The following is a 24,546-nucleotide window of genomic DNA, read 5'->3' on the forward strand; positions in this document are numbered from 1 at the left end:
GCGAAGACACCATTTCTGGCACCAGAATGTTATCAGGATGTCACCGTTCATCATTTTCATGTCCTCATACACAAAAGGGGGAGTTTGTGAACTCTTCACATTATTCTACACATTACATTACATCACAGGCATGTAGAAGACGTGCTAATCCAGAGCAACTCACACAGCTTTTACGTGGTATGTACACACAGCGTCTACACAAGCAGGGAGGCTTGCACGAGTAACTGAATACGAGGCTACGGGCTCGAACAGAGGCCTGTGGAAAGAACAAAGATGGCGCCCTGAAGCCACAGCGACCAACATCCTGCCGGGCTCGTCAGTGAAAGTGGGACTCTCCCCAGTCTGCACTTTCATTGTCAACGTGGCCTTCATTGACACCGGAAAGGGGGAGGTGAGGGGGGGGGGAGTGGGGAGGGGGGGGGGGCAGAGACAGGAAGAGGCAGGAGGGTTAAAAGAGGAAACAGCGGTGATGAATTTCACCATCTGTGGCAACATCAGAAAAAAGGGAGGTACCCTGGCTGTCACAAGGCTGTGTGTGTCTGAAAATGAAGACCCGCTAAAGGTATTCTGCTGGCTTTTGAAGCTCCAGCCTTATTCACTTGCATCCATCTTGCAAAAGGATATGCTAAGGCTCTTCCCTGAAAATGGCTGAACTTGGAGTGGCCAGAGGAATGCACCAGCCTAACAGGTCATTCACCTATTATCATTTTTTTCAGGAATTACGCACATTTTTGGTTTTGCTGACATGCGCTCATTCTCAAATCATACCTCTCATAACGTGAACCTTCCATGAGACTGGTCTCCTAACATCTAGCTCAGCGTGGGCTTGGCATCAAAGCACCAGCAATGCAATCAATGATGCCTGCCCAGCTGAAAGTACGGAGCTCATAAATAAAACTCTGTGTGTGTGTTTCCCTGGTAACGTCAACACAGCAGACTTACCTACCATATCCACTAGCGCACCTTCCTACTTCTGGCTAACAGGTGGAAAACACTTAGGCCCACAGTCGCGAGAATGCTCCTCCTACAAACAACAAGTTTGGACTGCATCAGAGACCTCTGGAATCTCAGAGCAGCCTTCTTTTTTTGGTCACGGTCTGCCGGCTTGCCCCAGCCAGAGGCAAAATCAGCTTTCTGCTCGTAATTGCTGCTATTTTGGTCGCGCGGAGAACAATATCAGGAAACCGGTTCGAGGGCAGAGCGGCTGGCACGGCTGACCCCCGGACAAACTCACACGGCCGGGCTAATTATGGCTGGGGCCCGGTGGGACGGGGGGCCCCATTTTTAACCGTTGGGGGGGTTCAGACGACCACAACATCAAACGGAGGGGTTTAATAGAGGCCCGGACAATGCGTGCCAACTTCCTGCGAGGAAAGGGAAGTTTCATTCGGACCGTGTGACCACACCAGGTCAGGGCACCAGGCACTAAACTCCCCCCCCCCCCCAACCCCGCTTGACTGTCTCCTTCCTCTTCTCAACACCCACACTTCCATTCACCTTCTCTTGTCTGGAACGGCCCATTTCCTGAAGACAGGGGTGTAGAGAGGGGCAGAGTCTGCCAATCCCAGGCAAAAGGATCATGGTCAACAAAATGCGATATGCACTCAACGCAACACCTGCTGGCTTCAGTTTGCGGCCTTTCTGTAGATATGTTTCAGATGCGGCGTGGCTTCTCTGATTGGAGTGTAGCACAGTGGGTAAGGAACTGGGCTTGTAACCGAAAGGTTGCAGGTTCGATTCCCGGGTAAGGACACTGCCGTTGTACCCTTGAGCAAGGTACTTAACCAGAATTGCTTCAGTATATATCCAGCTGTATAAATGGATACAATGTAAAATGCTATGTAAAAGTTGTGTAAGTCGCTCTGGATAAGAGCGTCTGCTAAATGCCTGTAATGTAATGTAATTGAAGGTGAACCACTTGCGCAACGTTAGATTCCTGGCGTAAGCCACACAATGGTTTTCTTCCCCCCCCCCCGTTCACACAAGAGTACAAACAACTTACAGACTCCCCTTTGGGGTTGAGCAGATAAATGTGTGTGTGTATTTCTGGATGACTGTGGTTGTTCTGAATCAGATGTGACCACTGTTGAGAAAATGGCGTTTTTTCCAGTCAAGGTCTCTCTTCTTTCGGGTTTGGCCAATCACAGTGCACAGGAGAAAACTGCATAAATACGTTGGGTCCAAAAACACCAGGGGGTGAACAGCTGTTTGGGCTAGGACTCAACAATGAAGAAAAATATTATTGTATCAGAGAACAATGCTTAATTTTATAATACCAAACAACCCAAAAGGTCTGAATCATAGTTCAGCAAAATTACTAACATAAAAGCTCTGACTGTACTAAACATTTATGGAATTAATAACAGACAGATCGACTAATGGGCAAGGTTTGGTGGGTATTCACAAACTACAAACTAAACACAACCTAGTCAGCTACACCCTCAGACACCCCAGAAACACAGACCTCGGGGTTGGGGGTTCACCTGCAGTAAGGTAGAGCAGACATTCCACATCCCACTCATTTCAAACAAAGACAGGAAACTGGGGAAAACTCCCCTCCGTGCGGCTCGCAAAACGAAAACCTCTCCAATCAGGCGCGAGCGCAAGCGGGGGGGCGTGTGGGGCGGCTTGTGGTGCGAAGGACGGGTGGAGCTAGCGTTTCGGCGACGGACAGCACGTCCACGTCTCGTTAGGCTAACATCCGCCTCACGTTAGGCCCGTGTACACGTAGCCAGCACGCTCATGAACACGGGCGTGTCCGACGCCCAAGCGCCCAAGCCCTTTCATTTTCAAATGAAAGATACGTGTCTGCGCTCTGAGGTTCCGGCGTTCCCGCCGAGGGGGGGCGCGTCCGTGCGGACGGGACGGAACTCACCGCCGAAGAAGCTCTTGACCTTCAGGTAGCCGACGCTCAGCCGCAGCACGGACAGCTTGTCCAGCCGTGACCGCACGTCCTGCGAGAAGGGCAGCAGGCCGGTCAGCCGGTCCAGCTCCCCGTTCAGCCGGTCCCGGTGCCGCTTGGACGGGTTCGACTTGATGCCCTCGGGGGGCGGGGGCTTGGGCCTGCGGAGAAAGAGACGAGCGGCGAAACGCCGCGATCCGAAACTGAGGTCAGAACAGCCGGCCGGGACATTTCTGCTTCACACGTACATTCAAATAGTGACACCAACGGAGACACAAAGTGACTGTCTTTGGAAAAAAAAAAAAAAAAACATTAAATAATCACTACAGAATTTGTACAGAATGCAAAGGGTTAATATTTATCTAAGCCTTATTTATCACCCTTGAGCGTATTTCCCATCAATCCTGCCAGGTAATTCATGTTTTAAAGGGGAATTCCACCATAAAACAATATTAATATCATTTAACAGATCAAGGCACAACTGATAAAGTCTCTTTTTGTGGAATAATGCAACCGTTACTGTTCAGTGAGTCATTTCACTCACTTCTAAAGGCTGACAGGACTTTTTTACTCTTAATTGTGCAGCCTGGTTGTAGAAAACCTTCCACTTGATTCTATTTTAAGCCTGTCAATCTCAACTTGAAAGTTACAAAAAAGCATATTTAAAAAAAAAAAATGCTCAAATGTCTTTTGATACAAGATAGAACTAAAAAAAATATTTCCCATTTTAACACGGAAGGTTAGAGGTCACTTCCTCAGTCGGTAAATGCAGGAACAAAACAGTCTTCTTATGGACAGATTTTCACACATCACTGTCAATACATTAAAGAAACAACAGTAAACCACCTGACAGTGATTAGTTTAACAGTAATATTTTGTTGCTTATATGTATGACATCCATCGCTGTCCCTAATAATGTCAACATTTCCTTTTTTCTATTTAAAATATTTAACATTGTAGAGCAGAACGACTGTTTGGACTGGTTGTCAGTTACTTTTTTGATAGCTTCCTGTACATAATAACTTCATGCATGAAGATATGGCTAGCAGCCAAGTCGGGGACAGAAACTCCAATGAGAACTGAGGAACGATCAATTTGCCTTCTCCATATTGCATTAGTCAACTTCTCAGCTGTCAGTCAGCTGCCGTCTAGCTTCAAGTCACACCATGAATCAAGCTGTCGCTCTACCACGGGCAACTACATGTTAATCCAAACAAAACGTAATAGAGAAGGGAATAGCAGGGACTCATGTGGCAGCATAAATTAGCACTGAGAGATAAGGGTGCCTTAAAAAGTACTCTGCATTTAAGAATGTGGAATGAGGAACACGATGCACTGCTACCCCCCCCCCTCCCCCGGCCTTGTGATAAGTTGAGATCCAATTACATGGAGAATATAAAAAGAAGAAATAAAATGCCGTTTGATAAAAGCAGACACACGTTCACGTGAGTTCGTCGCATAGGGTTGTCAGATTTAGAATATGCCAGAACCAGACAACATGGCGGGGGGGACGGTCCGACATATCAGGGAAAGAACCCAAATTCAAAAAAACGAAGACCTGTACTTATCAAGACAAAATCAAGGCCAAATATGGACAGGCAATCACAGGCAATAACTGTATGCTGAATCACAGACAATAACTGCGTTTCTCCGGAACAATGAAGAGCGCACTCTCGCACGCTTGCGCGAGAGAACAGCTTTGTTTTGTGAATGAGGACGCAAACCGCAGACTCGTGAATGCGACGAGAGGAATGCGACCGTCGTCAGTCGCGCGAGCCGAGCGAAGGGCCGATCCTCACGCGCTGCTCGTGCGCGCTCACGGAGCGCCCGGGGCAGCCCGTTCCAGCGGTGAGCGTACGCACACGCGCGGCTCCCGCCAGCGCCCGAGGCTAGCGCGGCTGAGCTACGCGCCAGACACTTCCTGTTCTCACCGCCGCAGCCAGGCCAAACACACGAGCTCAGCTCAGCATGTATTGACAATATGTCTCAAGTTTTTTTTATCCATTTGCGCAGGGTTTGGATGTTTCTTCCCTTCAGATGAGCTCAGATAGCATGTACCCAGAATGCTTTGCAAAGGTTTTTTTCCTGTATACGTCTTTCAATATGCCTCCTAAAGAAATGAATTCATAGATCACGTCATCATGCAATTGTGCCTCTTATACAGTACTGCACTCCAGATTTATTTCAAAGCATTGAATCAAAATCAAGTTATGGGCCTATGTGCTATATTAAAACTTCATTAGTTTTTGAAAACACTGCCATTCCCATTGTTTGTTCCAAGTTCACTTCGTTAGTTCCCTTTTTGGATTATGTAGTGCAGTGCGATGACTGCCATCCCTGTAGACAGGCGAAGCCCACGTTTCGAGTATAAATCTCAGTCTAGACACGTCATTATTTTCTAATTAGGCACAGATGCTTGTCAAGTTCCAGCCTGCTGCAAACTCCGAGAGCAATGTCACGGTCCCGGTTGCCAAGGTGACCAGGCGGCTGCTTCTGCGTCATCCTGCTGTCGACGGTGTCACGAGGAGTCGTGCTCCTCTCGAGCATGCACCTCCTCCTAAGTGCACCTCCAGAACATGCACCTCCTCCTAAGTGCACCTCTAGAGCATGCACCTCCTCCTAAGTGCATCTCCAGAGCATGCACCTCCTCCAAACATTCTCCTCAGGAACAAAGCAGTTCCTCCTAACTGTTCTCTGTAACACAGGCCACAGCACCCCAGAGTCAATGAGATGAACACTGGGACCAACTCTGCGGTCAAAGCCAGTGTCTAATAATCCAGGAGGTGAATGTAGGTTTTCTGTGTAGGATCTTCATAGACTGTTAAAACTCTACATAACGACGAAACACATACATCCACAGATACTAAAAATGACAGGTTACGAATTCAGATCCATTTTTGTACAAATATAACCAGGTGTATCATATGTTTTTAGGGCGTCAATACCCAGAAATTTCTGAAACGAAAGCTTCACAAGTTTTCTGCTTTGTTCACATAAAGTGGTACGCAAGCTTTTGGGCACCCCTGGTCAAACTGCATGTTCCTTCCTTGCAGAATCCTTCTAGTTCAAAAATAGTTTTAGGCCTTCTTGCATGCACTGCATGTTTCAGAACTCCCCACAGATTTTCAATATTATTATAAGTCTGAAGACTGTGAAGGCCATTCTAAAAACCTAATCTTTTCTTCCTTTAAGTAGTTAGTGGAAGTATTTTGCGGTATATTTTGTCATTGTCTTGCTGAAATGCCAAACCACTTTTAAGCATCAATTTCTTCACTGACTCTGAGACATTAGTTTCTATGATTTGTTGACATTTAGTTAAATTACTGTACCACTGGCCGCCACACAGCCCAGAATACTAATAGAGCCACTTAGGACATGCTTAACGACCAGCAAGATGCTTCCCCATTTTTCTCCATATGTATCTTTGGTGGTTGTGGCCAAAATAATACATTTTTGGCTTCATCAGTCTGCAAAACTATGTTCCAAATGTCTCTGGCTTATTGAAGTGTTTTGTTACATACAGTACTTCAGACACAGACTTTTGCAATGAGATTGCAGAGAAAGTTTCCTTCTGACAACTTTTCCATGCAGATAGGTTTTGGGCAAGAAACACTGCACGCTATTTGAGTGTCTCTAAACCTTTTTGCAGGCCCTTTGAAGTGATATGTGGATTTTGCTTTGCATGCCCAAACAGTCCAAGAGCAGTGCTATCAGAGACTTTTCTTGGTCTTCCAGACCTAGCCTTGGCTTTGAATTTGAATTATGTTTCCGACAGTGGAATTTCCAAGCTAGAAGCACGTTGATATCTTCTTAAAACCTTCACCTGCTATGCAAGAGTCAATTATCTTTATTTTCAACTCAGAGGTTGCTGTAAGTAAGCAACAAGGGTTAAAGTTAAAGTATTTCAACAACATTTCATTCAGCAACACTTGCCATGTCACCAGGGGTGCCAGAACTGCTGCTTGCCACTGTAGAGCCTGACAGAACTGATCCAGCTCAAACCTTCCCGCTTGAACTTTTAGTAGAAGCCACCTACAGGCCTGAGGCAAGTTAAACTGTAACTGGACCCAGAAACAGACCTGAATTATGCGTTCTCTGAAACAAAAGACCATGACCGAAGGGGACAGAGGGACACGTTATGGCCGTGAGCTTCTCACACACCAATACTGTCAACACTGGCACTGCAGCACCCTTACATCATCACGCACAAATTTAAAAACGCTCTTATTTCACAGCACCAAAACAGGAAAACCAAACGCCCCTTCTCTTGGACTCCGTATCGCCAAGCTCCAATTACGCGGCAGAAAGGTACCCTGGGAATTATCTTGGCCTACTCAAGGTGGGTGGTGGATCACTGCACATGTCCTTTGAACAGTTTGACCACCACCACTTTTTGTTTTGGCAGCACCAGCAACTCCATTAACTATATTTATAAAGGCAGGGTATGGTCCTATACAATACATGCTGTTCCCTTCCAAAGCACATTCCTACCTGAAAGAACTCCCAAAGATAACACTGGTACTGGTTAGCTGTATAGGACTGGTTTGTGTACTTTAGTTTGAGGGAGGGGTGTGCGGGACGGTCTAACTCAGCTCCATCTGGCCTGTGAAAATCCTACAGGAAAACCTGCCGCAGAGACCGGAAGATTTATGAACCAGCCGAGGAAAAATGACTCATAAAAATAAATTAGTTGTGTTCTACATCAATCAGTGAGAAGTCCAAAACATTCTTATTTCCATTATTTCTCTGACAGAATTGCAATGTAATTACAGTGTGTGTGTGTGTGTGTGTGTGTGTATACATGAATGAATTTCTTTTTCATACTAATTATATTTTAAAATTATAATTACAAAATACTGGTATTGATGATATGGAAATAACTATACCGGAGTAGGCTTGTACACCGTATGCTACCAGTTAAACCGCACAAGACGACAAGCATGGCACGCGTGTGTGGGTGCATCTATATATAGAGTGTGAAACCACCACATAAATTGTCTTTATTATTTCTTTATATTATCTGCTCAAAACACATGTAACACTTATCTGTTGATAATATGTTCCTATGTTACCATATTGGCCATCTGAAATGTATAATGGTAAACTGGTCATCATTCATGTACACTAAAACTTCATTCACATGTATCTATATCTATTTTACTCTTTATTATGTTTCAACTGTATGTATTGTCCCCTTAAGAGATTCATAAAACGAGAGGTGATGTCGGGGATGGTCCTATCTTTACGGGAGGCGTGTGCAGAGGCCCGTGATCGATCACCTGTTCCGTTTCGAAATACGGCGGCAAGCCGGATATGAAAGAGTACTCTGTGCTGTTGTTAAAATAAATAGAAATAATAGCTGGAGCATCGCGTTTATACAATTGCTTTAAAGAAACCATTACAATCTTCGTTTGGAATTGGACACTGGAATCACTTGTTCGGGTGATTAACGGATTCCCACGGAATGCATGGATTGAAAAAGACGTAGCCTACATATCTCCAAAGCGGTGAGTTGTAGGCTATACAATTAAGAAATAATTTCCTTGTTTTTGTAGATTGCTTTTTTTCCTCTTCCTGTGGATTATTTTTGGAGGACTTGCAATCATTTTTTTGCTTTGGCTGCGTCTGATTTTTATTCTATTTTTTATTATTGAGGCCTATAACAAAGAGTTTGTCATTTACGATGTCTGGGAGCGCTAAATCATGGACTGTTTTAGACAATGAGCGCACCTCCACGAATTTACCAACGCATTACGCGGCATTGGTACTGCATATAGAATATGTTATATTGCTGTTGTGCGCAGTTTATGCTGATTCTTCGTGTTTCTTTCGAACGCATTTGCAGGAATCGGCCTGTAATTAATTACTGCCTTTCGCACTGACTGTTTTGAGTGCGAGTTACAAGCTCGTTATGTATAATATTACCTAGGTCTCTTATGAGCCAAATTATATCTGCTTTTTTCTATATATATATCTCCAGTCTATGTTTTCTGAAACAAGGATTCAAGTTCAACTCTTTATTCTACACACATTCCCTCATCCATCCCTTCATTCATTTTATTCATATTTGTTCATTCATTCCGTAATTTACATTTATTCTTATGCTCATTCCCTAAATCTTGCATTCGTTCTATCATGCAGTCATTCATTTTATTAGAGCAATATTTAAAAGTCCCCATTAGTGATAACCCAGTAGTCATCCAGAAGGTAAGGGGCGCTGGTTGTTATAACTGTTTATGTGAGTGCATGTGCATACATGCCTTTATGTATGTGAATTTTGGGGCAGAGGAGGGTGATGGGAATAAAATGGTACAGCTACAGAGGGTAAAATACTCTCCCTGTGCGGGTCTGTACATGCAGTGAGATCTGCAATCTTCACTTTAACAAACTTTTCACGTTTAAGAAGTATAAACATGGCTGCATGAAAGTTTTAAGCATCAATGACGCCTTCAGCAGAGATTTCAATCAATCAACATCTGCAACCCAAACACTGCTGGGGAAAAAGAAAAGATTGCACCCCCCAAAACAAACACAGCTTATCACTCTAAACTTACTGAAAATAAACTGATTAAACACAGAACGTTTTCTCACCCCATTATTATAAAGCCTGATATACTGCAGTGTCAAAATTCCAGTGGTACTAAACTACCTATATGTACGCATCAGATCAAGATCCGTTCTGACGACACAACTGACTGATGTGAGGCCAAAAAAAACCCCACAAAAAAAAAAAAACAACTCAGCGCAGAAATAACCTGCTTCTGAGGCTCAAACTCAGACATACGAAGGAAAAAAATCCTCTAAACAGCAGCACCAAAAGTTAACCAATGTCCAAGCGATGGTCCTCTATGAATAAAGTCTAATTACAATAATAAACTATTAATAACCAACAACTAAATGTTAATTAGTCATGGTTGTTATTATTTATGTATTTGTTGTTATTGTAGTTGAAAAATAGATGACAATTTGCAAAAACAACTGCGGTAACTTGGGCTATTGATAAAACTGTTTTACTTTATGTTGGCACTGACACACCTACTGTGCACACAGTAAAGTGAGAAGAGACAGTGGGTCCCTATGACGCAGTGTTACTGTGCACACAGTAAAGTGAGAAGAGACAGTGGGTCCCTATGACGCAGTGTTACTGTGCACACAGTAAAGTGAGAAGAGACAGTGGGTCCCTATGACGCAGTGTTACTGTGCACACAGTAAAGTGAGAAGAGACAGTGGGTCCCTATGACGCAGTGCTACTGTGCACACAGTAAAGTGAGAAGAGACAGTGGGTCCCTATGACGCAGTGTTACTGTGCACACAGTAAAGTGAGAAGAGACAGTGGGTCCCTATGACGCAGTGTTACTGTGCACACAGTAAAGTGAGAAGAGACAGTGGGTCCCTATGACGCAGTGTTACTGTGCACACAGTAAAGTGAGAAGAGACAGTGGGTCCCTATGACACAGTGTTACTGTGCACACAGTAAAGTGAGAAGAGACAGTGGGTCCCTATGAAGCAGTGTTACTGTGCACACAGTGAAGTGAGAAGAGACAGTGGGTCCCTATGATGCAGTGTTACTGTGCACACAGTAAAGTGAGAAGAGACAGTGGGTCCTTATGACGCAGTGTTACTGTGCACACAGTAAAGTGAGAAGAGACAGTGGGTCCCTATGACGCAGTGTTACTGTGCACACAGTGAAGTGAGAAGAGACAGTGGGTCCCTATGACGCAGTGTTACTGTGCACACAGTAAAGTGAGAAGAGACAGTGGGTCCCTATGACGCAGTGTTACTGTGCACACAGTAAAGTGAGAAGAGACAGTGGGTCCCTAAGACGCAGTGTTACTGTGCACACAGTGAAGTGAGAAGAGACAGTGGGTCCCTATGACGCAGTGTTACTGTGCACACAGTAAAGTGAGAAGAGACAGTGGGTCCCTAAGACGCAGTGTTACTGTGCACACAGTAAAGTGAGAAGAGACAGTGGGTCCCTATGACGCAGTGTTACTGCGCACCGTGTGCAGTCGCGTCCTAATAACTGCGTGCGCTCTGGACTCTACCGATGTTACAAAACAGGAACAGTCAGAGGGCTCCATGTCCCGGTCGGCACAGGGCCCAGTTTGGTAACTTGGGGACTTGCCGTGCTCTGAAGTGGGAGGAGAGGTGCTGTCGCGGGCGTGTCAGTGAAGATCAAGCAGCGCACTTCAGTTTTGGTGTCGGCGTAGTCTGCGATTCGCGCCTGCGCCGCCTGCCTGCTCAGATCAGGCCGAGGCGCAAGTTGCCGCCCGGTTGGTAACTTTGGGGCTTTCCCAGTCGTTGCAGTGTGATCATAACCTATTCAACCAGTTTCTCAGATCATATGCAGTCCAATTTTACTTTGATATAAATCCCCCGTGCAGGAAAAATGCATAATTTCCTTTTTTTATAATGTCAATTTCTGCATTCATTTATGTTTTTAATTGTTTATGGCTGTTCTCATACTGCACTGTGATCCCGGGGTGCTGTACTCCACTCTGTTTCTTGCACCTGTCTGTTACGAGAAGAATGACAACAAACGCAACTTGAATTGATCTTTTCATTTTAATCATCTGACTGCAGATAAAATAACAGTTGCATGCAAGCTGCATGCATTAACTGCCATTAGGTAGCCTAAAAATAGAACTCATGAGTGGGTCATGGTATCCGGGTAGAACGTGGGCCAGGGCTGCAGAGTCCTCTTCCTGGAGATCTACCGTCCTGCGGGTTTTCACCCCAACCCTAACAAAGCACACCTCACTCAGCAGCTAGAGATCTACCGTCCTGCAGGTTTTCACTCCAACCCTAACGAAGCACACCTCACTCAGCAGCTAGAGATCTACTGTCCTGTAGGTTTTCACTCCAACCCTAACAAAGCACACCCCCACTCACCTGCTAGAGATCTACTGTCCCGTAGGTTTGCACTCCAACCCTAACAAAGCACACCTCACTCAGCAGCTAGAGATCTCATTGATCTTCCAATTACTAGAATCAGGCGGAATTTGATTGGCTACAACAGCTGCAATAAACCGCTGATAATACATTCAGCATAATCCAGCCCATTTTCCCAGAGTGCCGTGCACCGTGAGCCACGCGCTTCTCGCCTCCGGTCACAAAAATACGAAGATTCGGGGGACTGCAGCAGAGCACTCGTGCGCTACGCAACCGATTGCAGGAACGGCTGCATATTTATGCAATAAAACGGAGCGCATCATTTCCCGACAGTGAAATTACAGAAAGCTGACGACATTTTCTTTAAGTCTCGGTACGTGTGTTTTATCAGAAACCCCCCTACCTACACCCACACTTCATTGCCAGTCCTCAGGTGAGCCAGGGAAACTCCTCACTCTCTGAATTCTCCCTCTCTAACTGAATTCCCCCCCCCCTTTCTAATGCTTCCTTGTAAACGGAGTTTTCCAGTAAAAGTTGAATGACTTCCTGACTTCGCCTGATAACGCATCACACATTTCATTACATGCCAAGGGGCCTTCAGGGACAGGGCGTTCTGGGACAGGGCACTCTGCAACAGTGAGCTTTTGGCAGTGCATTCTGGGACAGTGCTGACCACTGATGTTTATTTTAGCTGATACCTAACACAGGATTACCAATGTGAATTACCTTAGTTAACTAGCGCTGGGCAATGTTTAAAAAATGTTTAAAAAAAATAAAATAAATCATGATACCGTCATGTGAAACATGATGATATACAATCCTATGCCTTAACCTGTGCTACTGTCGTGTTTACACTAGTGTCATGCATTCATATGGGGTGTGTTTTGGACAGCGTTTGCAAAAAATACTAATAAATCACGTCAGCGAGCACCTACATTACTTAACAACATTACTGAACAACCGCAACCAAAGAGAAATCGGTGAAAATTTCAGGTAGCGACTGTGATTGTAAAACACGGTTGTCGCCCTTTTATACCTATACTGTGGGTGACCTTAAGTGGATTAAACAATGAGGAGTGACAACCGTACTGAACCGCGGTGTGTACTTGGCCCCGGACTACCTTAAAACAAAAGACTGCTTGGTGGTTTTCTGCTAAAAGATCTTACCTCAGTAGGGGAGAACGGCTCCCGTGAGAGGTGAGAATGATACAGCAGGGGGGAAAGAGGGTATGAACACCCCCTTTGTTTAAAAATGGTGAGGAAGGGGAGGGGGGTTACCGCACTGGCTGGTCTCAAGGTCATAAGCCAAAGCCTTGCAGACACCAGGGACGATGACTGACCTGGTAAATGTCAATGTCCTGTAGACCAGGGACCAGTACACACAGTACCTGATAAATCCTCAGTACACTGTAATCACTTCCAACTGCACGATCTGTCCAATCCATAACTGGGATTCAAGGACAGTTTAAGGCTCTTTTTAAAATGGATTTGTCTTCATCTTATAAAATTTTCCCTGCAACAGCCCGCTACAGGATAATTTCATCATGGAAATGTTGCAGTGCATAAGCATTATTCTAAGAACATATTCACCCCTCTCGACTATTCAAGTACTGTCTAATATCCAAAACGAATACTAAACCTGACAGAAGAAAGATATGAATGTGATATACTTTACTGCGTGTGGAGAAGTGATGTCATATGGGGGGGGGCACAAATAAAACTATGAAAAAAGCCAGGAGAGTTTACAGCAGTGGTTCTCAAACTCGGTCCTGGGTGACCCCTGTGTATGCTGGTTTTCACTCCAACCTCAACAGCAATCCCAGAATTTTAACAAGCTGTTAATTTTTCTTAATTAGGTGCTTTTTATGTTTTAGAGCTGGGGCCCCCCGTCTTATCCAGAAAGGGCCAGTGTGGGTGCACACACCTGATCCTGATTCTACTAATCAAGGTGCTTAGCAGTGACTCTAGTGATTGATTAGTAGAATCAGGTGTGTGCACCCACACTGGCTCTTTCTGGAACCCCAGCTCTAAAACATGAAAAGCACCTAATTAAGAAAAATTAACAGCTTGTTAAAATTCTGGGATTGCTGTTGAGGTTGGAGTGAAAACCAGCATACATAGGGGTCTCCGAGGACAGAGTTTGAGAACCACTGGTTGACAGTATATGGAGGTACTGCCAGGTTCTGAAGCATGGATTATGAAGATACGAACTAATGCAGCCTGAGAGTATTGAACAAATGTGTGTGTCTAAGTGTGTGACTTGGGCCTGTCAGTGTGGCACTGAGAAGATCCCAGATGCCAGATGACACAGTGGTAAGGATACTGCATGCTGCACTCAGACATAAATGCAGGGATACTGTAGAATCAGATAACAGGTCAGTGTTTATTGACAAAAATTGATGCCTTCCAGGTTGTTAACCTCATTTAACTCCAAACACCCCCCCCCCTCCCCCCACGCACACAAACACACGCTTTTTTTTCCGTCCCACAGCACGACCTGACTGAACTGGAAATAGCTGAGGTCACACCACAGAATATGGACACAATCAAAATGAGACCGATGACGTTTATAAACAGTGTATCTGAGACAATTTTTCCAGTGTGATTAGAACGAAGCTACAGTGTAGCTTAACTGCTAGGCACAGTCACCTTACCGGTATAAATACATTAGTAATATTTTAATTGAGGATACCGAGGGCAGAATTGGTCTGGATGTGGACATGGAAAATATGTTCCTTGATCAGCTCTCAAGTGTCAACCTATTGTGAACCCTCCAATAATGGCCGGGGCCTTAATTTACTTCAAGAAAAGAGCAAGAGAGTCTTAACTGGAGAGTAGGTTGCTACTGGGACAGGCCATTGTTTTCAATTAGGCTACACCAGGTCTGGAGTTAGCTACTACCTGTAGATATTAACCTTCTGAGCAGTGCCCTTTCTAGAAAACCATGCACGGGCTGGTGAAAGGGTGTTGAGGTTAAATTTAGGAGTGGCAAGTCCACGGCTATAAATTCATATGTTGGCTACTGTTGATACAATATCAACTTGTGATACCAGAAGCGGAAATGCATGATGAAGACTAGTTGCGTTACATCAAATATCTTAGTTACATCAACACTGAGCTTGCTAAGCAGCTTGGTATGAATATGTGCAATATTTAGTCTATTCAATTTAGTGAGCATCCACAAGGTGCATTTTCATATTTAATAAAGGATCACATTTTTAAACCAGTGCTGTAGTGTAGATTGCTGTTTTCTGACAAAACGTATATGGGTCTCTCAGAGAAATAAGAAGGCTCCATTATTGAAATTTATGCATGTTAATATCATGTGGTTGTGTCTGTCTGAAGCACTGCTCTGGTCAGAATGTGTCAATATATTGAGCATGTAACTGACAAACACTCCGGCTGTTTTAATTGGATTTAGCAAAGCCTAATAATATTACCAAAATACTGATAGACAGTGCTTTGCTCACAAGCTAGTCGGTTGTGTGTTGCACACTACTAAGTGAGAACAATAAGTTACTGAATAGGGCTGAGCAGATGATTTGCTTGAATTAATTTCCCATGCATAATAAATGAATCAACTTCTTCTAAATACCCTGACGTATCATGTTTCAGTATTGCTAACCTGAAAGAAACACTTTGGACTTTTTCAGCTTTGCCACAGAGAGTTGGATTTTTTTTTTTAAGAAACTACACACTTCTCTACAGACTACACACCTTTCTACACTACTCACTTCTACATTCTACACAATACACACTTTTCTATACGTTACACACTTCGCCACAAACGTCATATACTACACGCTATACATGTCTCTACATGTTACACACCTCTCTACATGCTATACTCTATTCTGTTTAGCAGAGGCTGTTACTCAGAGCAACATACAATACAAACATAAGTGCAAATATCAAGGATCAGCATGCAGTAAGTGGACAGCAGCAAATAATCACAGGCTCTGTATGCAACAAAACAGAGAAGTTGCACGTAATCACCCGCTATGGCTGGTAAAAGTGCTTGAGAGGGTTGGGGTGGAGGGGCAAGGTACAGTCTAAAGAGGGGGGTCTTCAGTCTGCGTTGGAAGACGGACAACAACTCTACTGTCCTCACTGCCATGCGAGGTGCTGCACACTTCTCTACATGCTACGCAATTCTCTACATGCTACACACTTCCCTATGTTATACACTTCTTTACGCACTACATGCTACTCCACACACTAAACACTTCTCTACAGGCTACACACCTCTATGTACAACACACTTCTCTAATCTCTACACAACACTGTCTTCCCTACATATTGCACACTTCTCTTAAAAACCAATAGGCTATATGCCGTCAGCCGAACCTTCTCTAAAATACCTCAAAACATTTTGGCCCAACAGAAACCCAGCTGAGCAACCGTTCACTAAGTCTTAAGCGAGCCTGATGTCTCTCTGTGTGCGCGAGAGGGAGAGAAGGGCAGGGAAGTGTGCTTGCTTCCAAATCCCTTTATACAGACTCCGCTTGGGAGTGTGAATGCTCTCTTTGTGTTCCACATGCAGACACCAGACCCAGCAATCTCAGCTCCCCGCTGGCACACTCAGCCTTCCTCACGAGTACCACTGTGGCAGCACATTATCAAGCAGGGGCCTTGACTTTCACTGGCACAGCTCTGGTCCTCATGTTTACGAACACCAATAGCAGACTCCAAAGGCAATAAAAAGCCTAGAATCAAGACTAGACACTGAAAACTCTCTTATACCTGCACAGAAGAATCGAATAAACACACCTGACTAATCAGAAATTCCTGTGAAGCCATATGTCCCACACATTATGGTGTCCTGAAATGGGGGGGCTATTTATAGAAAATACTGTACTTTCAGCATGATGAAATGAAAATGTATAAAATGCCCAGTAATAAAAGCTGAGAATCAGCACTTTAACCACATTTTAATTTTTTGGTTACATAATCTAAAAAGGGTACTGTAAATTATGGAACCCCCCCCCCCCCCCAAAAAAAAAAACATGTAGTTGGACAAGGAGCCCAGAATGTGATTCAATTTAAACTTGGTAGTTGTTAAGAGCTACTGTCTACTGTACAGTCCAGCGATCAAATGTCATTCCGTCAATTTGAAAAAGAAAAATGGTTGGAATGTCACTAAACCTATAGGCCCCACTCAGCTAGCAGTGAGCTTGGCCCAAAAGTGCATGCAGAAATTCATTCATCTTTACAAACTCAGCGCCTTAAAGACAACCTATTAAAAGTCAGTTTTCTTTTGTTCTTTGGGGGAATAGAAAAAATAGGAATATTTTCTGTCAACAAGTCTGCTCAATGCATTTTACAAGAAGTCTGTTGAATCTGTCAGCCTGCTTGATTCAAAAAACAACAATAACACACCACAGTCTGTTTGAGACATGTGTGAGTGAGAGAGAGGGAGTGTGCATTTGTGTGTGTGTATAAATGTTATACTTTTTCCTGCATTGCTCTATAATATGTACAGCAATGCTGTAACCTCTGTGGAATGCTGTTGAATAAATAAAGATCAAAGGCCAGATATAAAACTACAATAGTGGACCGGTTTCGGGATAGCGCAGGTGTTTACAACCTTGACTAACCTGACACGCGTTCCCAAACATCCAGACAACAGTCCGTTCTTAACTTTCATTATCCAGGCAATCTTCAATTTAAACTTCAGTGCGTGTGCAAAAACAAACCAGGGTAACATCTAATAACACCACACAAGCAACCATATCTAAAAAACTATTACCTATCATGGTACCCCACATTAGAAATGAAATCAACGCACTACCAAACTACCATTTTTATACCAGAAATTCCCAGTATGGACAGCTTAATCTAAAGTCTGCGAGACAAAACACAACAAAAATAAAGCACTTACAAAAAAAACTAGAACGGCCATTTTATGGCCAGCATTGCATAACTTGTTTGCGTGACTAAAAAAAAGTTAATTTAAAAAAAAAAAGAAGGAAAAAGGGTGTTCTCACAATGAGAAGAAACCGTGTATCAGATTACAATAACATACTTCTGGCCAGTACCCCCGCTCCCCCCTCCCTCCTGTAAGCATCGCGTGAGAGCACCACCGACTCTCAACTTGATTATGATTAATGCAAGAGTAGCCTACTATTTCCACTCCCAGACCCAAGCCACACACCACGGTTGCCTCTTAAGGTAACCCGACAAACTGGAGAAAGCACATCTCTTGCAGTTACTCACATACAGGCCATATTAAAGAAATCGGCATATTACACTGTCGGTGTGTTTACAGTGTGCGTGTGTCCACGAGTGTAGACACATTGTGTATTATACGATATTCTCAAACCAGTCTTTCCAATTAAATATATACTTTTAAATCAGTGATTTGAATAAGTCCGACTGCAACAATTTTAGGTTTATAGTAGGCCTAACTAGCCTTTAGAAATATAGAATCATTGGTCCGGTTTCCGGCTTAGAAAAGCTACAATGCACAGAAGCTATGCGTAGAACAGAAATTCATTAGGAAAAATATGTTGCATGCAAGTTCAAAATTAACAAAACGCTTTAGAGAACTAAAATAAACTGGATTGGAATGGCTTTATAAATAGTGATATTGCCCTTGTCTTCAACTAGATATATACACAAAACCTCAAAATGCCCTGCAAATGATATTCTGTAAATATAAGCAAATTGTTGCAATAGTTCTGTTCAATATACACGTTCTTTACACTGCGTTCGACCAATAAAGAGAGCCATCAGATGGACATACAGGACATATGGGCGGTATAAATCAGTCACCTTCGCGACTGAAAACTTACATTTTCTGAACGGGCTTCTTCCGTTTCTTAACCGCGTAGATCCCAGCGTTACCCGACATGATGACCTTCGCTTTTAAAAGTCTTAAAAGGTCTGTCTACCGAGCTCGCCTTTGCTTCCTGGCAAGCGACTTTCGGAGAAACTGTACGCAGTAAACCCAGATATGATAGAATCCACGAAGACCGTGAGTGAGCTACATGCAGATCCCCTTATAGCGAGGATCTGTCATATCCACACTCTCAGAATTGCCCTGGTCACTGCAAGCGTAAATCCAGAGCAGCGGACAGACGAGAACTTGTGTTCACTTCTTCCTTTCTTCTTTTAGCTGTCACTTTCTTACTGCCTGAAAACTAACCCTACTCGATATCTTTGAGGCCTGGTTTCCCTCCGCTCAAACCAATCCGGGGAAGTATAACAGTGCTGCTCTCGCTGCAGGTAAGATTTGGCGATCGCTATTGGTACAAAACTTTTACAGGAACCTATTTGCATAAATGGGACTTTTTAAGGTGGACTGACATCGTCAGTATATTGCGAGAATGCAGCTCCCTCCGTTGGTTGCCTGCGTATGAACTGGCCCAGTCGTCCTCGCTTTCGTATAGATTTCAGTGTGCACACTCCGTAAGCGCATTCATCAAGAAACGTATTCCAGTGGACGGATATGTGAGGATGAAACAATATAAATTAAACGGGTAAACACCTGCATACGCATAGTAGCAACAGGAACAACCCCTTCAAAAATGTGAGATACGCCAACTCAGGGTAGAACAAAAAAAAAAAAAGATTATTGATGGTCGTAAAATGATTTTACGGCGAAAGTCCTTAAATTTAAAGGAAGTGTCACTGGAGGAGAATTATTCAGCCCCAAATTGAAAATGGAAATGAGGTTGGGCACAGTGGCACTGCACAAACACCAGGCACCATAGCGCATGAGGGCATTACAGTTTACGGGGAATGGGTAACCAGATTCCAAAATTTATTCAAGGCACTTGTGGGTTTTAACAGAAGAGGTGATGAAGAATGAGAGCATTTCACTCTTTCATTCCACTTCTAAAATGATTGAGACCTTCTGTGCTGAGATCCTTGACAAAACAAAATGTGTGGTCCATGCATCTTTCCAAAAGCATGGCATTCGAGTGGATAATGTACAAACAAGCTTACCAAAATTGTTTCATTTTGATTTATTTTATTTGGTCTTTGTTCACACAAAAGGTCAAAAGATGGCAAACATCATGCCAGGGAGGAAGGTCAGGGCTGGAGCAGACCTCAAACTCGTGGCTAGGGGAGGGCCGAAGCCCCAGGGGAAAAAAACAGAGATGTAGAAGTTTAGACACTGTAGAAATTAGGAGAGCAACAATTGCTGAGTCAGATTTGTAATATGGAAAGCCCCAGAGCACTATGCTATGGCAGCACGTCTAAAATATGTGAAGAGAGGGGTGCACATGACCACGAGAGTGATCCTGGACTGGCAGTACCTCAACACGGCACAGAACAGAAAGCCTGAGCATTCACATGCAGGGGCAGAGCAACCACACAGCTCAAGGCACATAACAACTCTACGGTTCTGATTTACCCTTCCCATACATCTTTAACTATGGGACTGACTAAAGAGGTAGGTTTTGAGCCTACACTTAAAGATAGAGTGCGTCTGAAGCCTGAACATGAATAGGGAGATTGTTCCATCAGACAGGACCTCTGTGAGAGAAGACTCTGCCTCCCATTATTATTTTAGATATACTTGGGATTTTCAATTAGCCAGCACTTGTGAATGAGTCCATCTTGGAGTAACTCTCCAGGATACTCTGGAGCCAAACCAGATTTATACGTAGGAGAACAATCTTGTCAGTCCTAAATTTAACAGGCATGTGTGCAACGGACTAATCTGTTCACATTTCTGTGTTCTTGCAAGTGCCCCCGCTGCCACATTCTGTAAGTTTCACAACTTTTCAAGGCTGAATTATTGCAATCAGATAATAAGGCATTACAGCAATCCAACCCAGATTACTTACAGGATGGATATTCCAAACAATTGTTTGTTGACATTGTTCTGGATGTTGTTGTCACTAAACTTGGTGAAGTACAACATATCTGCAATATTGAAGTAGTCAATGTACTGTGCTTGTATATTTAAATATTATAGAAAATGATTAAAATATTTTAGAAAATAAAAAATATTGTAGAAAATTGTTATTTTTCACAAAAAAACTATGCAAAGAACACAGTAAAGTACACCGCCAAATTAAGCTCAAACAGGAAATGACATCAAGAAATTTACTTGAAGTGAATGTTTTGACGTCAAAACCATGTCGGCGTCCATCCTAAAAACTGAACCTACAACCTCGGAATCTGATTACATTATGGTTATGATCATCATGCTGTACATCCTGGATCACCAAATATATATCACATTTACACTTTGGTCTATTGAAGTCAATCATTACAGTAAAGCTAATCATGTGTTTAATGCTGACAAAATCTGATTCTGAAAGAAGCAGTCATTTGTTTTTAGCAAGTAGAAGGATGAATTCATAATGATTATATATGCTAGATCCATACATCCTCTTATTACATTTTGCTTAAATTATATCTGATATTTTGTCAAGTGCAGTCAGTAGACATGACTATGCTTGCGTAAAGATGAACATTTACATTTATCTATGACAGATAAATGCATTGTGCAGGACTGACTGAAAGGCAATTTCACTTCTTACAGAATGCTACCGGTTCATTCTAAACACAAAGCGTTCTCTTATCTTTACAGGTAACTTTCTTCATCTACTGCCGTAAGGTGTTCAAGTTTCATAAAGCTTAGAGTGGTGATGGTAGCTGGACAGAAGTAAAGGAGGGATCTGTTTCCCCCGATACCGGAACCCAGGCCCGTTAATCACTCCCAGATAAGCCGCAGCATGTTCTCCGCCGACCCTCTTGTTCTTTTTCGACAAGCATTTTTCTTCATTCTTGCTGATCTGTCGTCTTGGACATTTGACTTTGAGGTGGGGATTTTATTCCAGTATTTTCTGGAATATTATTCTGCAACTGAGAATTTTATTTATTTATTTTGTACAGGCCTGGTATTGGTTCTGGAGAAGCAGCTTGTCAGTAACATTTTGTTCCCACAGAAGAAGGGCTACACCAGTCTAGTAAGTGTGAATGATGGTTGCTTGTTCTATGGTGAAACGAAAAACAAGCAGGCCACAAGACTGTCCATGATGATGGTGGAGAACCACTGATAAAAGGCTACAGGGAGGAAATAATAGATTTAGATTTACTTAAACACAGTTTTGGTTGAACTCAGGAGCTTGGAATGTTTGATAATGAAAAGCGGTCCCAGGAAATGCATTAGCAGCTAAATTATCTTTATGTCCCTAACAGATAATGTGCCACCTATTCCATGTACTCACCTGTTGTTTAAGCCTTTCATTTGACAAGATTTAGAGGTGCTAGTCATGAGGTTATGTAATTTAAAAAAAGCAAAAATAATGAATCATCAAAAGGTTGGCGCACAAAATGTTTTTTGTCTTGGTTGTTTTTATTCAGAACAGAATGTTTTTCTTACATTTAGTGTTGCAGCTAGTTTTGAAAGATCACCCAAAGACACAATACAGCTAAAAACAAAAGTGAAATTACAACAACAACAACATTCCATTTTCAAAGTGAGATAAAATGAACAAAAGAACACAGGAAGATCAAATTGGCATGGCAACGGACAAGGAAGGATGTGGTCATTTAAAAGGATAAAACTATTTTTTTTTTTAAACGATTTTTATTATTATTATTATTATTATGATTATTATTCAATAAAAACCTAAAGATAACAAAATATTGTGTTTAAAAAAGCTTTAAAACTGAAAAATGACTGTGCTTTTCTAATGTTTAAGGAGGAATCATTCCAGAACTGGGAGGCCCTCTCAGAGAAACATCTATCACTTCATTTTTGGCTTGGAGCTCGGGATGGCAAAATCTCTCTGTGAGGACCTGAGTTCTGTCCCCGTGCTGAAAGCCCTAAAAGTTCAGAGTTACAGGCCAGAGAATGGCCATGCAGACTTTTAAAAGTGATTCATAAAATTTTTAATTCACATTCTAAAAGCAACATGAAGCCTACGCAATAAAGCCAGGATTTGGATAATGGGTGTCCTTGAATGTGTGTATTATGTTGTCTTGCTGCTGAATTCTGAACTAGCAGGAGTTGACACACTGCATGTCTGCTTAAACTAGATTACAGAGCGCTGCAATAGTCTAATCGAGAGGAAGTATAAGCATGAATGTGAACCATTAGTAGCAGTGTAGCACATTATCACCTCCTAGTGGATGAAATAAGTTGAGGGTAGTCAGACAATACCGTAGCAAGACGTAGGCTGGTTAACAAACTCCTAACTATAGATGTATCAAAAATTATTCTGTTTTGTGTGTCAAAAAGTGCTTTTGCATCAAGTGCTTGTCTGGCTACCGTTAGACTACTAAGGAATTCTCCCTAAAAAATGTCAGACCGCTGTATATTAATTGTACCATCTGTTGTTACAAGCAAGTCTGTGTTCTGTTAATACAGTCAATACATCAGAAAAATTGGCTAGATGTGATCTTGCCCTGTTGTATTAATATTAATGCCACATGCTGTAATACATATAAAACCTCTCCTAGAATGAGAACAGTATAACAACATGTAGTCAGTCTAGCTATGAAGTCATCAACCTGCCTTGTAACACCTGTATTTGAAGTCTGTATGTTCTTGGATTTTTTATGATAAAGCAATATTTTATATTGGTTTATGAAACACCACAGTCCTACATGTTTGCCAGACCTGGGCCAATTACAATGAGTATTTAAATATTTTTATTTGGAAATGCTAATCTGTGTTTTTTAAATATTTTCATCTAAAATAAAATAAAATGCTTGTATTTGAAAAATTCCAAATGCTATTTGGAAAAGATCAAATACATTGCATTTGATTATTTAGAATACATTCCAATACTCTTTGAAATAATAAATCAATTTAAAACTTCAAATACTATTTTCAAAGTGCAATGTAATAGGGTTACTTAAGGAAAAAAAAAAGAAACTTGTAAACCTGAAACCTCTGGTATTTGAAATTAAACTGTACTCATAGAATAATATAGGTTCTAAGGTTCTTTGTAGTTCTGCTAATATTTTAAGGAACCTCCAAAGAAGTTCTACAAAAAAAGATCTGATAATGATTAAGAAGCAAGGCGAACAGCTGGCAACATATGAAATTAAACAGAAATTTATTCTGCTCTAAGTAGACTCATTTGTTTTAAGAGTGTACTTAAAAACATTTTTCTTTCTTTTTTAATGAGAACTTTTCAAATACTTAATAATTAAACTCAAATTACTCAAATAATTACATACAAAGTACATATAAAATAGGAATTTCTTCTACCTTTAAAAAATGTGAAGTATTTGAAATATTTTCAATACTTTCCATGTTTGGCTGACATTTGAAAATGCTTTTCTGCATTTTCAAAAACTATTTGCAACAAATACTTTGCGACTCCACATTCAGAAGTATGTCAAATAAATGAAATATGCATGTGACGCAGGTCTGCTGTTCGGTCCCGTGTGAGATGCAGGGGCTCACTGTATTCCGTGGATGTGACTCATTCCGTCGCTGCGTTAGCGTTTGGGCCGATGACTCAGCCCGGGGCAGTTCTGTCCCGAAATGACCCCGTGGGTGCAGCCCAAACGCAGCAGGGGAGGCCTGGATGGTCCGAGAGCTCAGCTGGCTCTGGGACCACAGTGATCAGCCTCACACTCCACTTTTAAGTGCAGTTCACTCTAACAACAACACTAGCCTACGTCCGCTATCAGCAGTGACTGGTAACACTCACCCAGAGAGTGTGGTCCAGATTAAGGGTCCCATGCACAATGGTTTTTACAGGTCGCCCTGCCAGATCAGCCCAGGTAATACTTGCTTAACCCCCTTTTTGAGACCGATCTGGAGACCCAGT

General features: G+C 42.6%; 1 protein-coding gene and 1 long non-coding RNA gene across 4 annotated transcripts in view; one reads left to right on the top strand and one right to left on the bottom strand.

Annotated features, from left to right (window-relative positions):
• The window catches only part of LOC135241327 (aryl hydrocarbon receptor-like), a 56,423-nt gene extending 37,497 nt beyond the window's left edge, over positions 1 to 18,926 (bottom strand). The window contains exons 1-2 of the mRNA XM_064311588.1: positions 18,589 to 18,926; positions 2,876 to 3,063 (exon numbers count right to left, since the gene is read on the bottom strand). Coding sequence (XP_064167658.1) covers positions 2,876 to 3,063; positions 18,589 to 18,647 — 247 coding nt within the window. The 5' untranslated portion in view covers positions 18,648 to 18,926. The remainder of the gene's footprint in view (positions 1 to 2,875; positions 3,064 to 18,588) is intronic.
• LOC135241328 (uncharacterized) lies at positions 7,975 to 23,692 on the top strand. Of its 3 annotated transcripts, none has more exons than XR_010325973.1 (3): positions 7,975 to 8,409; positions 21,345 to 21,723; positions 22,462 to 23,692. It is a non-coding gene; the product is annotated as an uncharacterized LOC135241328 (long non-coding RNA). The 3 variants fall into 3 exon arrangements; XR_010325971.1 differs by having other exon boundaries at positions 7,977 to 8,386; positions 21,326 to 21,723; XR_010325972.1 differs by lacking the exon at positions 7,975 to 8,409 and adding an exon at positions 18,911 to 19,021.
• The last annotated feature ends 854 nt before the right edge of the window (positions 23,693 to 24,546 follow it).

The sequence above is a fragment of the Anguilla rostrata genome, chromosome 15 (genome assembly GCF_018555375.3).
Source record: "Anguilla rostrata isolate EN2019 chromosome 15, ASM1855537v3, whole genome shotgun sequence".
NCBI classification, from domain to species: domain Eukaryota; kingdom Metazoa; phylum Chordata; class Actinopteri; order Anguilliformes; family Anguillidae; genus Anguilla; species Anguilla rostrata.